The sequence below is a fragment of the Leptosomus discolor genome, chromosome 3, assembly GCF_034619465.1.
Source record: "Leptosomus discolor isolate bLepDis1 chromosome 3, bLepDis1.hap2, whole genome shotgun sequence".
NCBI lineage: Eukaryota > Metazoa > Chordata > Aves > Leptosomiformes > Leptosomidae > Leptosomus > Leptosomus discolor.
In genome coordinates this window covers 5,997,879-6,012,000 of record NC_141393.1, presented here as the reverse complement: position 1 = coordinate 6,012,000, position 14,122 = coordinate 5,997,879, and the positions used below count along the sequence as shown (strand labels likewise).

Genomic DNA, 14,122 nt, shown 5'->3' with positions numbered 1-14,122 from the left:
GACAACTTTCACTCAGGTTGTTTAGAACTGTGCTTAAAACCAGTTCTTCCTTCTTTAAAAGCAAAACATAAGTTTTAGATTAGAGAAGAATGACAACGCAGATACAAAGGTTCTAAACCTAAATTAAGTTTTTCTAGGTGTAGGGTTTTTTTTTCCTGAAGGACAGCATTCATGATAAAAACCAGAACACAGTAGCCCACAGACAAAATTTAACCCATCTCCATCATTTACTACTGTTCCTTGCAAATGCACTTACCAAAACCACATTTGCAATTGGTATTTCAGAGATGAGGATTTGTCGTATTTTACTTTCAAAATTAGTTCTATGGAAGATGAAAAGTGGTTTAATCAAGTGATACATTTGCACGTTATTCAACACTATTACAAACTGCAGTCCCATATGCAACCTCGGCAGCGAGCAACAGGTCACCCCTGACAACTTTCATCTTCACTCACCAGTCCTTACCCTATTTTTAAGAAGAAAGCTACTTTGGCAGACTCCATTTCTCAAAATCAGCATGTTATCAAAGAGTAGCATTACCATTATTTATTCGTATCCTTCATTTGGAAGACATCCTAAATAACATTTACTCCATGCTGTTGCCTTATTGGAAAGTTTCCTGGGCTCCTAGTCTTAAGAAATGAATCACATGGGCTCTGGAAACATATATTTAATTATAGGCAGTCTTTCTATCACTGTACTGAGAAGGTGGTGCTGGAAAAAACGGGCTTCTCTTTAGTGCACGAAGCAGAAGGTCTGTTCACCCCTAAAGTATCGAGAAAAATAAGGAAATAAAGTACCTAGTAACAACACTGTTCACGAGCACAAAAACTGCCTGTAAGTCAAGTCCTTTCACAATATAATAAGCAGTAAAATAAATAAAAAATAACATTATAATTTGACTGTGGACACCAGTCACCTAAATATCCATCTTTATTGGCCAGTTAGGTTTTATTAATAACTTTACAGCCATGCCTCGCCTCTGCTTGCAGTGCAAAAATTTACAAAGCATTAAAGAAGAAAAAAGTTTAATGGCTAAGAATGACAGCATTTGTAAATCCCCCATCTCCTTTACAAAAGAGGTTTGGGGGCAGACATTCAGCTACCTCCACTCGGCATATACCTTGTCCTAGTAACTTCTCTTCTGCCCAGCCACTCCCCACATAAACAGCTGGCTCCTTCCAGTTTTCATGTAGTGCTTTAAAAGGCTGAATTGAGAGCTCTTTAAGAACAGGTAAAGCTGAAGGGAGTCCACCTGCCTCTGCCCAAAGATCACCAAAACCCACACAGCAGGGAAAGCAGAAGCTGTTCCTTCTGTCGCGTTGCTCTCAGACACGCACAAGCCACTGAATTATAAAGGGCAACATCTGCCGTCTCTGCCAACCAGAAAAATAAAACAAACTCAGCACATACTGAAGGCAGAAAGCCTACGTTTCTCCTATCGCAGTGCTATGTATGTTTCTCCGAGTTGAAGTATGTGTTTGCAATTCTCCTTGTCTTCACCTGTCACCACCACACAGTATCCATGTGATGTGTTGCCAGCACCCAAAGGCCTCAAGACTTCCCGGGCTGATACTGATGCCTTTTATAAAAGAAATGCAACTTTCACACTAAAAAAGAAATGTGAGATAAGAGGACTACTTAAATGACTGTTAATCCGACTAAGGATGGTCATCCTAGAAGATCCTATAGTGCATCTGCCAACGGAACTAACGCAGAGTCAGCAGCAGGTCTGCCTGGGACAGCTGGGTGGTTCCTGACTCCAGCTTAGCTGGCATTGATGTACCAGGCTGAAAACGATAGTGACCGAGGAGTGGAAATACATTTTACTCAAGGAACTGTCTTTGCAGTTGTAATCTTAGGCAGGGGCTGTAGCATGCTCCTGGAGATAGTAACTCCAACCAAATGCTCTGCTGAGTAAGAAAAAGGCAATGCTATTTCTTACAACACCTCTTGTTCAGTGACATATCGAGGCACATTGTTTAGAACAACTAGGAATCTCAATTTAAATGCATTTGCCATCACTGCTAATGAATAGGCACGTGAATTAAAGTAGTACAAGACCATAAAAATCGAATGCCTCCTTACAACATTACAACAGAAGACGATGTGTAAAGGGACTTCAGACTCAATTATATGTATATAAATGAGCAGCAGGTTCAGGAGAGACTATTCCGATCATTTTCCATGCCCTACCACAACACCCAGCCCACAGAAGAGCTAAGCACGCTTACTTTCTAGATGCACATCAGTTCTTTCTCGTTAAACCATGGGCTCAGAGCTGTGGAACCACTAATTTGTGAGAAACTTCTCCTTGCAGAGAAGAGCTAACTGGAAACAGCCCTCGGGCTGATGTAAGCATTAAGTACATGGGGAGTCTCTGTCCTTAGGTGGCTTGCCCAAGCCCATTAATTTTTTGTGTGTGTCCCCCATTTATATAAGCACTGTTTGCATGAAAGGGGAAAGCAGGTCAGCCTAGTCAGCTTGCTACCATCTGCTTTTATTCAGAGTTACTCAAGATCAGTGCCAGTGGGATCAGTGCCCATTAAGGGGGTTTATTGTGTGTGTTTATTTTTTGCTCTTTACAATGAAGGCAACAGCAATTACTGTAAGTTTGTAAAAGTGCATACAAATCATAATACAAAGCTGCTTCAGTCAGATCCTAGCGTGTTTACGAATCCTACACAGGCTGTGAGAAAGACTGCTTTGGCACAACCACTTGGATAGACTGGTGAGGAGTGTGTTAGTGTCCCGGAGATCTGAGAGTATTTAATACTTGCTATCAAGACCATACCCTGCTTGCACAGCAACTCCAGCTGATTCACCACCCCACAAGAATCTCACACAAAAGAAAAACCATCACATTCTAGCCTGGCCCCCAGACAGGCTGACAATAGGTGGATTTATATAACTGGAAACTGGAACTGGTAAAAGATCAAAGGTAGACTGCCAAAGTGGAAATGGCAATTCAGGGCTCTCGGCTCGTACATTCCAACCCTTCAGCGTGGATGTGCAGCAGCGAGAGCTACTCTCCTCTTCATGAGAATCCTGCCTAGAATATGCCTGGCCACTAGAGACACAAACTACAAAAAACACCAAACCAAACCAAAAAAAAAAAAAAAGCCAAAACCAACCAACCCCACCCCCACCACCACCCCCCTCGCCCCAAACTAGCAAAAAGGGAAAAAAAGGGAAAAAACAGAGAAATCCGCATTGCAGGGATGAGGAAGTGGTCCTGCACGTGCCTGGCAGCCTGAACTGCTTTGGTTCCAGCAGGTAATGACAAGTGCTTGAAAAGCAAATGCAATTATGAATCACATTTTCTTTAAAGAAATTCTAACAAATTTGGAAGTAAAATCCTTTACGTTATTAAGACATACTTAAGAACAGAAGATCCTCAGAACCCTCTGGTGTCTGTGCGACATGATATGATACAGACAGCTGATGCTCAGCACGCACCCATGCTGGGTACCACATGATATTCTGAGGCAAAAAAGACATGCAAACTCCAGAACCTATGTTGGATGCTTTATGCAGCAGTACCACGGGTTTTCAGCTTACCAGTATGAAAAAGGGACTGGTCCCTCATTATTTGCACATTACAGCCCCCATGTAGGAGTGAAATATCAGGCTTGATTTTGTCATTGCCCTGACCTTTAGCTTACGACATATAAAATGCACTTTGAGGGATGCCACAGGTCACTGGATTAGATGACCTGCAATCCTTTAATATCTAGGCTTCAAGAGGGAATCAGATGAGAATTTGGGATGTATACCTTGAGCCTCAGTAAATCTGAAAAAAGACAAGTAAAAATCCAAGAATTTGACAGCCTCCATAGGAAGTAATCCTTTGAGGAGTGATCACGTCAGTTTGAGTAAGTTTTTCTTTCCCTTTCCACAGAAAAAACCCAACTGGTGCTGGAATTTCAGTGAAAATCCCTGCTGCTGTGTACAGGCCGGAAGAGAGACTTGGTACAGGAACACACCTCGAACCTCAGCAAAATAAGTGTATTTTAAACACAGAGATCTGATCAAAAGCGAGAAAGAAGCAACTGTGAACTGCTTTCAACCGCTCAAGCAATGGAGCTACAGATGCCAGGCTCATCTCTCACTTAGAACTCCTGACCAGGACTCCCAGCTCTAACTTCGAACTTCTGACCAGGAGCATTCCTTAAGCCCACACTGGAAGATTTCCTGCTTTATTCTTTTTACTGTATGAAAAGGGCAAAACACCTTTCCTCGGTATTCCCTTCACGGGAAACGTGAAGATATACAAAGCTGTGCAGATTTCACGGTGGGTGTAAAGCACCATCTGAACAGGCACCAAGGGAAGGCTAAAAGGGGAAGTTTTCTGCCTCCCACAGCAAAAGCCTCAGCACAAGGTCAGAGAAATATCTTGGCGATGCTGCAGCGGTGAAAGAGCGCTGCATCCCTCTGTGCCGTTTAAGGAGGCACGCAGTAAGAGGGGAACTAACTCTCAGTCTCTTTGAAGTTGAAGAAAACTGTCAAGTGAACAAAAACCTAATGTGTGTAGATCCCTAAGTAAAGGGCCAGGGTGGTGTGGAACTGGACTCCTGAGGACTTCTACCCGAGCACGCCAGTCGGTAGGAAATCCTCAGACTGCAAGGCAGTATGAGCTTGCTTGGTACAATTTTCTTTAAGATTAAATTGGGTTTTTTTGGTTTTTCTTTCTCTGATTACCTGGATTTCAATTAATGCCTCAAAAAATCAAATTACATTCTAGGAGTCTAAAAAACACACCAGGGAGATTCACGCTTCACCTGTTACTAGCTCCTCTGTTCACGTCTTTTGCACAAATAAGCGAGGGGAAGAAACGACAGGCCTAGGAGACCGGGAGATGACTTCCCAGAAACAGATCTTTTGGGAATGAGTGCATGGATGTGCACAGTCCCATGAAACCCACAGCAGCTCCCGGTGCTTTGTTTCCCAGGACCCTAATTTGAAGCAGCAGAACAAACCCGCAGCAGGAGGACATCATCATCTACAATAACAATTCTACACAAAACTTTGCCTTAAGCTATGAAAAAAATCATACTTCTCTTTTAACATTTTGTCTGAAAAATAACTGAAGTAACTCAGCGGGAAAAGAAGCAATCACAGACCTAAATGGCACTTCTTAACAGATAAATAATATTTACAAAAGCCAAGAAATTCAAAACTCCTGTTCCAAATGGACTGTAACACAGCTAAATATTGACTTACTAGAAACTCTCAAGTGTGGCTACTGCGGATTTTACGGGGGGATATTATGCAAAATGCATACTTAATTACTCCAATGCATGTTTTCTAATGCATGGGCTATCATGTAACTGCTATGGACATGAAAACTCTTTGAGAACTGGTGTTCTTAAACCACTAGGAGCACCTAAAAGCTAATGACTACTTATAGAAAAGACAGAGTTTTTGTGGGAAACGCAGCTTTGCATTTCCTGACTTGCCCAAATGTAAAATACATTAACTGAATTATGTCAATGAGCCATCCAATAGCACGGGGAGGTAACGGTATACGAAAACCAGAGACAAAATAGACCAGAAATAAGAGTGCTGAAGAAGCACTGAAAAACTCACATAAAACTCTAACAGGACATTTGCTTGGAAAATGCCATAATTATAGCCAAGTGATCATTAGTTCAATTTCCAAGATCTTCTCTCAGGAATTAGTCAAATTCAAGGAGCAATGTAGGCTATGCAAACTATTTCCACCTCTCACGCTGTGGTTGTACTCTCTACAGTGTGAAAGAATAGTTCTGTTTTGCTTCACTAACCACTGTTTTCAGGGTGTTATGGACAGTCTTTAGCAAAACCCTTTTGTGAAATTCACTCTGAAAAAAGAAACAGCCGGATATTAAGGAGAAAGTAAACTTTCAGTAGAATAGTTGTTAAGAGTTTGACCAAAACAGTTCCAGTTCCAAGAAAAAAATAAGGACCTTTAGCCTTATCCTAATCTTCTTCCTTCCTTGAAGCATCTGTTAGAGATTTGCCTCATGCCACAGTAGTTCTAAGAAAAAATAACCCGAAACCTAACTCAGAGCAATTCCTGGCTGAAGGAGAAGCAAAGAAGTATTCCGTTATAGCCATACTTTCAGTATTACAGTTTTCAATACAGCATAATGTCAATGTGAACACAGAAGTAGCCCATTTTTGATAACAAACAGGGACTCTGGAAGCTGTATTTTTTTAATACAGATTGTTTTAAGAGCTTCTTGCCCTCTTATTCATTTATTTCACAGAGCATCTCCTCCCACAAGCAATTGTGCGATCTCTCTGTGGCAACAAAGCCAATTGCTTAGTGTCCCAATATTACTTTCCCATGTACTCATGGCTGCCTGAGTATAATTCACTAGCTGGAGAAAAAAAGGAATTACTATCATGAAGTTGTGCTCTCTAGGTCACATTTTGAGAGTGTGCTGTAGAAAAATAATTACGTGAAGCTACATCTACCTCTTGGCTCTGAGCTGCTCACATTAAAGTTTAAAAATGCTCTGCAGTCAATCATTGCCACCTGTTCTTTCATTTTAATTTAAAAATTCTGAATCGTGTTAATGTAAGCCTGAAAATGCTGTATTCTGGAAATACGTGCATTCACCAACCACAACAATTATTATCATATTAAATTTATGAAGATATATGAAAGAATGGTACAAAGATTAAAGGGTATTATAAAGCCAAAAATATATATGTATGCATATTATATGCTACAAATATATGTTTTCAAACCACTGTCTCCACTATGTCTAGAGAAGGCACACATTTCAATTAATAATACATTCAGGCTTTATTTTCAGTTGTAACTTTCAGGAGACATTACCCTTTCAGGCATGATATTGTAACAGTCCTACTGAACTTCAACTTTCATTAGAAGACATCAATCAACTTTCTTTCAGTAAAAACACATGTTCACTGTAGACCACAAAAATTTTTTAAACAACAAAAGAAAGCTCTGTCGTATATATATTTACGACTATAGACAAAAGATGAATCACATCTTGTCATGTATTTATCAATTAAGTAAAAAAAAGGCGCTTTTTATATCCAACTCTTAAGTCCAAAACGATTTCCCTTTTCTCCCAGAACCCTGAATTCACACTTCATTTCAGGGCTCTAGATTTTCTAAGCTCTATTACCAATACAACCACTTATCCTTTAAACGCTGAAAAAATACCTAAATGATCCTGCCTCTGAAATGCTTCTCCATTCTCGGGCAACTACTCACTGTCCCTTGCTATCTCAGTAAAGGCAACCGTTTGGCACGAAGCTCTAACAAACAGGGTGCTTTGAAATTATAGTAACAGATGTGCTTAATTTTAAAATGTTGTATTTACTTAAACCCATGTATACTTATCATGTTGCAAGTTTTCATTTTTCTTTCAAATGATTCTTGTTAATTTTTACCCTCAACTTTTTGCCTGATTAAGTTCCCTGTGGTGAAGCTTTATAGAGACAAGACCTTCTGGTTAAAACTGACAGACAGTTGTTTCCATTTGCAAATCCCCTAGATTTTTATTGGCTCGTTAAATATGTATACTTTGAACGAGATTTAAATTATCCTGGTATATAAATCATCTTCTTTTTTTATTTGTTCCTCTCAAAGAAAATTGACTACTGCCATCTCGTGGTCCAGCCTCTTCAGCTGACACACAAACATAGTTGGACTGTGCCCAAATACCTTGTATTATAGTAGAGGGTTTTTTTTAAAAAAAAAAAAAATTAGTATTCCAGAAAACAACAGACTCGATAAAAAAAATTTACTCTATTTCCATCCCTCACTAACACCCTACTCAATGAGGCAGGCTGGAAGTGCTGCCTTGTTAACAACTTGAGATAAAGTTGAGGTGTAAAAGCATGAAGTACAGCGTTAGGAATCCCCCTTTCCTCCTTCTCTGTGATGCTTAATAGCAAGTGTTGGGAAGTAGAAGAAAAGGAAGAGTCCTACAACTGCTATTAAGGAAAACTGCTTTTAAAGTTGGGAACGGGTCGATCCCGCAAGGCAGAGCTGCCACATTGCCTTTTTGGCGATTTGGAGGTCATACTCAGCTTACTGGAAATTCACTTTCCTCAGGCAATTCGGATTTTCTAAACATCAGAGGAAAAATACAGTTCTTCCTATTAGAAAAAGTCATTGAAATATTTTCCACTAATATTACACAAAAGAGTTAACCCCCATTTTTCAATAAATTAAGTCTCTATTTACCCCCTTCAAAACCCCATGTTGATAAATGTCCCTACAACAAAACACACGCCTGCACTAAGGTGTGCCACTTCAGTTCTGTAAGCTTCTCCACTAATTGTCCATAGGAGCCAAGTTTTGCATTATTCATAACTTACTTCATATGTAAACCATGGTTTTGAAATTAGGTTCCAAGTCCCACGACCAGTAACATTGGCCTAGGGCCTTTCTTACCACTTATAAATATTTGAAGCTAAATAATTCCATCAGAATTATAATTCGATTAGATGTTTTAAAAAAATTAAATGGAAGAAGTTCAAAGAATTATTTTTAAAAGGGCTTGAAGGAAGAATTTCGCTATACTAGGGTGGAGCAATTATAGTTGCATATATTGTAGGAATGCAGGTTTTTAGACTCCCATTCTTAGCATGTAAGATGAAAACTGCTACACATCTCACTCCACAAATTTATTATCTACTAAAACAATTAAATATGGCTGTAATACGGACAGTTTATGTTACTCCAGCACTGTCTCGAACTACAATAAACCAAAAATACTCTCTCCCTCTCATACAACATCCTTAATGCTTTTAACAAACACTGTTAAGTAATCTCCAAAAATAGCACAGTTCTGCATAGATAATGCATAGTATCCTTCACAAAAGAAAATCACTGTTTGTTACACACTAGCTCGAAGCCCATCTCAAACCAGGTCATTTTAACATTGAAAATGTCTACTTTTTTTTTCGCATGATCTTAACTCTGTATTATCTTTCAGTTCTCCTCTAGTACCCCTGCATTTCCTCATGCGTATGAACCACTGCCATCTATCACAACATCATGAATATTTTGTTTGCTAAACAGCCTTCTATAAGGCAATTAAGATTCAGCTGACTACATAATATGCACATGGTAATGCTCTTGGCAAATAAAAAATTAAATAAACACTGAATGCAAGGATTCTGATGACTTACACATAGATACACTTCCAATTCTTTCAGTGCACCCCAACGATATCATAACTATGTACACAGATTTGTACATGCTGTATGTAAGCCTTTGGAAATTTGGGGAATTTGGTAGTAATGAAAACCGAATTTTTTAAAAAAATCAAAATTTTATTATACATCAGTATACAACAACATTCAACAGTGATGTGCTTAACTGAAAGAACTATGTTTGCTTATGGACGTTGATTTACCTTCTTGTTGCATCTCTTCAGATTTCCTCCTCACATGAATAACTCGGGGTCTCACAGTCTCAACTTGTGCAGCTCCTTGGCTTTGCTCCTATACATCATACATTAAAATCATGTTACAAATCTAACTTTTGATGTAAAAGCACAGTAAAATTATGTGGAGCTTCAAGAAGCATCCAAAGATGTTTTTAAAGATTCATTAAAGGATATGCACTTGTTCTGCTTCCTTTCGACTTCAAAAGAATTCAGATCTGAATTAGCCTATTGCAATGCTATTTCCTCTAGATGAACATCCTGGGAGCAGCAGACATGGCAAAGTGCCATTTAGACCTGAAGACACAGGAGACCCTCAATTTCTACTCAAAGCATGTGGCGGAAAGAACATAAGATTTCTCTGCCTTTCTTCAATACCCAGGACTTCTCCCTAGGTATTATCCTCCTGAGTAAAAAGAGCAAGTTGAAAGGGAAAAAGATAAAAATTTCAGCACACAGGCTGGAAAACCCATGCCAATTATAAAATTTATTTCCTTGACCATGTTTTTAAAACTATTTTCCACTCTTCCTGAAATGCTCTTCAGGACCCAGGTCTGCAACAACGCCTACAGGAAAATAGTTTCTTAGAAGCAACAAACACTCTGTGTTAAAAATGGAGACATCATATTTGTCAAGTATGTTTGTTATCTTATGTGTTAACTGGAACAGGAACTGTGGCCCAAGGACATTCCATTACACGTAGGCAGGAAACAAGAGTTCATGGAGTCCAAGAAGACTTAAGCATTCTCTAAGCCAGACAAATTTGATTTCATCAGTTGTTCTGTGGATTTCACAGATTAATGTAAGTTTTTTAATGAAGATTCTTAAAGAAGGAGGAACACAAGAAAGATCATAAATGTTTGCGTACCACATAGCATTTGGAGCCTATGGAGAGAATTGCTGTATGACTTCTGGGAACAGTGTATGCCCTGAGAAGCAATGCCACAGGTATTCTCTTGAAGACCTGATGACAAAGTACCAGCGGTATTTTGCTCCCCAAAAGCTCAAGAGGAAGAAAAAGCAAGTATGCTCCAGTTCTGCAAAAGAAACCCTCCACCACTGTGGAGGCCACAAGTGAAACAAACAGCCAAAAATATAGATGAAAAGAAGAAAATTTCTATGTCTGGCAAACAGCAAGAATGGTGCCATCAGGATTTCCCTTTTCTTTCAGCTAACAACTGTCTCCTACGATAACAGGAATCTCAGCAGTAACGAAATGGCTTCTTAACGATATATTTAAGCCAGTGCCGCAAAAATCAGGAGGAGCAAAAAGATAAGCCGTTCAGTCGCTGTCTTTTCCTCCATGGCTGCATGGACTTGTTTTCACTCCTCATAGAGAGGGCTACACCAGCAGACAGCACGTCATCTCTAACAAGCAGCAGCACCACCTCATCAGCATAGTGACGAGTGTAAGTTGGCAAAAGCGAAATACATGCACTTGAGGTCAAGCCAGCATCTCTACAAGGCACTATAGGTGTGGATAGACCAGTCAGGATTGGCGCTAACTTGGGTACCTCTACACACCACGACGCTGATCAACTCTGTTCATCATTTAAAGCTGACAAGATAAGAAAGTTGAGATGATTTTCTGAAACAGGAAGGTCTCATGGAAATGTGATTGAAGGCCACCAATGTTACAGAACATTAAACGTAAGCAGCATAACAGTATACTCATGAGTCCATTTGAAGTGGGTTTTTTGTTTTGGTTTGGATTTGTAATAAGAAAACTGAACTGAGGTGCAAACAGAAGGTGAGAGGTATCACAGATTCATAACCTACAATTATGCATTCCTGAAGATTAAAAATCATATATTTTGAAATACTAGAAATGAAAGCTGATGAGAATACCAGAGTGACAATCCCACTTAAAAAATGTTGATTGTACAAAACCATTCATACTTACAGAACAACATTATGAAAATATTTTGCAACTAACTGAGTTTCTAAGATTTTAACAATGCATTTGGGACTTCAAATGATTTAGATTTACCATCTTTGAAATGTTTAGCCACACAAATATGACTTCAATGTTCATGTCCCTCCCACGATCAAAATTATTTATGTAGACTAGAAAGAGCCCAGCTTTCTCGTAGTCATTCTCTTGCTTCTTAGGTCTAAGAGCACAGGGGCAAAGTGGCCACAAATAACAGTCAATTCCTGTATTGTTGCACAAGAATGGACAGAAGGGGTCAAACTGAAGATGCATTTAGCCTGGCGTTCTGTCTAACAGTGGCTAAAAGCATATATAAATCTCAAAAAAAAAAATCAATGCCAAAAATGGAGGAGCAGCCAAGGAATTTGGGTAGATAAGAAAATTCCTGTATGACTGAAGTCATTTGTTTTGGAGTGAGTGATCACACAGACTTCCCTCTTCATGACTAAAAGGCATTTGCTCCCACCCTACATGAAAAGACAATGTTCTTTCTGTTGGTCAAAATCAGATCTACACACCAGTGGCCAGGGAGCAAACAAGCAGTACACATATGGCAGCTCCACCTCACTGCCCACAACCTCCTTGAAACGAGGATCCTGTTCAGACACATTAAAGAAACCACCCAAGCTTTGCCATAACACACCCTAACATCCAGGAGGATCGTTCCCTGTTAAATAAGAACAAAGCTCTACCAAACCCAAGGCCCACTGGACACCATCTGAAAGACAGTGTATCTTCGCAGGTCTCTCAAACACCATGAAAAGCCTAGTTTTGCTCTTAGATCAATTTGTCATCTTGCTTTGTATGTAGCTGATAGAGTTTCATTTCAGTGAGGGCAAATACTGCCTAGAGATGAAAAACAAGACGTGGAACAACTGATAGGAGAGTCAGTGACTAACTTGGGAGGAAATCTTTTAAGAAGTTTAAAGCGATTATCTCCTTAAACATTGCACAGAATGAGTCATTCTGAAAGCCTGAGTATCTCTTGCTCTCTTAGCTGGCATTACGTCACTAGAAAATTTGTTTCCTACAGGCAGGTGACAAAGCAGATCCAGCCGTAGATCTGAATACAGATGTCTTTCCTAACTGAAACTAGGGGAAAGATTCATCATTGTTACATGGTAGATAGGTGATTCAAAAGCTTGTTTTGACAGCATCTGATACAGGGATTTTTATTTTTTTTTTCCCAGAGAAGGATGCACAGATCTAGTAGAGGATCTTATGGAGCATGGCTTTGCCCCATCCAGGACAGACATTTACTGTGGTTATCACTTATAGATATGGTCACATCACACAAAAGCTAAAAAGTTAGCCCGTGAGAGACAGCGATTTAGTGTCTTACATCAGGAGCACCCACATATAGGAAGATAATGTTTTGTTTGGGGGGAAAAAACCAACATACACAAAGTTCGGGTGTTTGTTTGGTTTGGAGGGAGGGTGAGTTTTACATGCCAGCAGGCAAAAAAACCCTCGCAAAGGGTTCAGATGAAGAAAAAGTTTCTAAAGATAAGGTAATATATAAATATCTGTATATTAAAGATAACATATAACTATCTGTATATTTTCTATGAAAGACACTAGGTCAGATCACCTTACATTTCTCGCACAGGTAAGACTATGTTGTACATTATCATCTGCCTGTACCCAGGCGAACAAAACAATCAATCCTAACCCCATCAGCTAATTCCCCAGAGCATGAGGTGCAGGTATCACTGTGTTCTTTACCACAGCTAATGGTGCTAAAGGAAGGAAACATATTTTACCCTCTCTGTCCCTTTTGCTTTTGGCTAGTGAAACAAACAAGGACGAGCTTCACCCCAACAGACACAATTTAACAGAACACGGTCTTGCCTGTTAACAGTCATTCCAAGAAACAGTATGTTCTGGTGATCTCAAAGCGAAAGAGGTACAACATTTAAAATCCTCTTTGAAGATGCAACACATCACTTCAGATGACATATTTAAGAACTGCTCCGACACCAATGACACGATACACTTTAAGGCTCAAAAGCGTAAAACCAAAGACAGGTCAATAAATATACTTCAGGCTATTTTTAATATAGAACATCAGGGAAGGACAGAATGTATCCACGAACATAGCAATCGTTGTAAGTATGATATTACTTAACATACTGAAGAGCAGTCTGCCACCTCATTTTTAGCTTTTGCCACTTGCTATTTGAATTTATGTTTCGTTAGCAAGTAAACCATCATTCTCTAGGTAACAGCACGTACTAATAAAGTTGCAACAGATGAACTCTAGGTTTCGAGGAGAGATCAATAGGATCTTCCTCTACCTTCAAGTATTCTGAGGTGGATCATCATTACCACCTTTCCAAACCTGCCCCTACTAGGGCAAATGAAGCTCCTGAAACGCTGAATCAGTGGGTTACAATTCATGAGGCCAAACCTCTATTGTTGCTTCCTCTCCCATCTATCCATCATGTACTGGAAGGACTGTGCCCCTAAAACATTGGAATGCCCCTCTGATCTGAGTAGGTATAGCTCCTGTAAGACCACTGAAGCTGTGAGGAAGCGCAAAAACGGTAAAAGAGAAGGTCTGAGTCTAACAGAAAGCACATTGTAAGGCTTCCATCACAGTAAACACAATTATTTTTATTACATACGTGTACTTTTGACTTTGCTTTCTCAGCTGAATGTGTCACTGTAAATACACCAGTTCTGTGATGTCAGTCACCACAGTGAAACGGGAAAATTTCTTTTCCTAGGTTTCAGTTTGCACTTTCTGACCAGTCACAGGAAAGATCC

General features: G+C 39.5%; 1 protein-coding gene across 1 annotated transcript in view; it reads right to left on the bottom strand.

Moving 5' to 3' along the window:
• The window catches only part of KIAA0586 (KIAA0586 ortholog), a 72,578-nt gene that overhangs the window by 14,693 nt on the left and 43,763 nt on the right, over nucleotides 1-14,122 (bottom strand). The window contains exon 31 of the mRNA XM_086463377.1: nucleotides 9,391-9,475. Coding sequence (XP_086319503.1) covers nucleotides 9,391-9,475 — 85 coding nt within the window. The remainder of the gene's footprint in view (nucleotides 1-9,390; nucleotides 9,476-14,122) is intronic.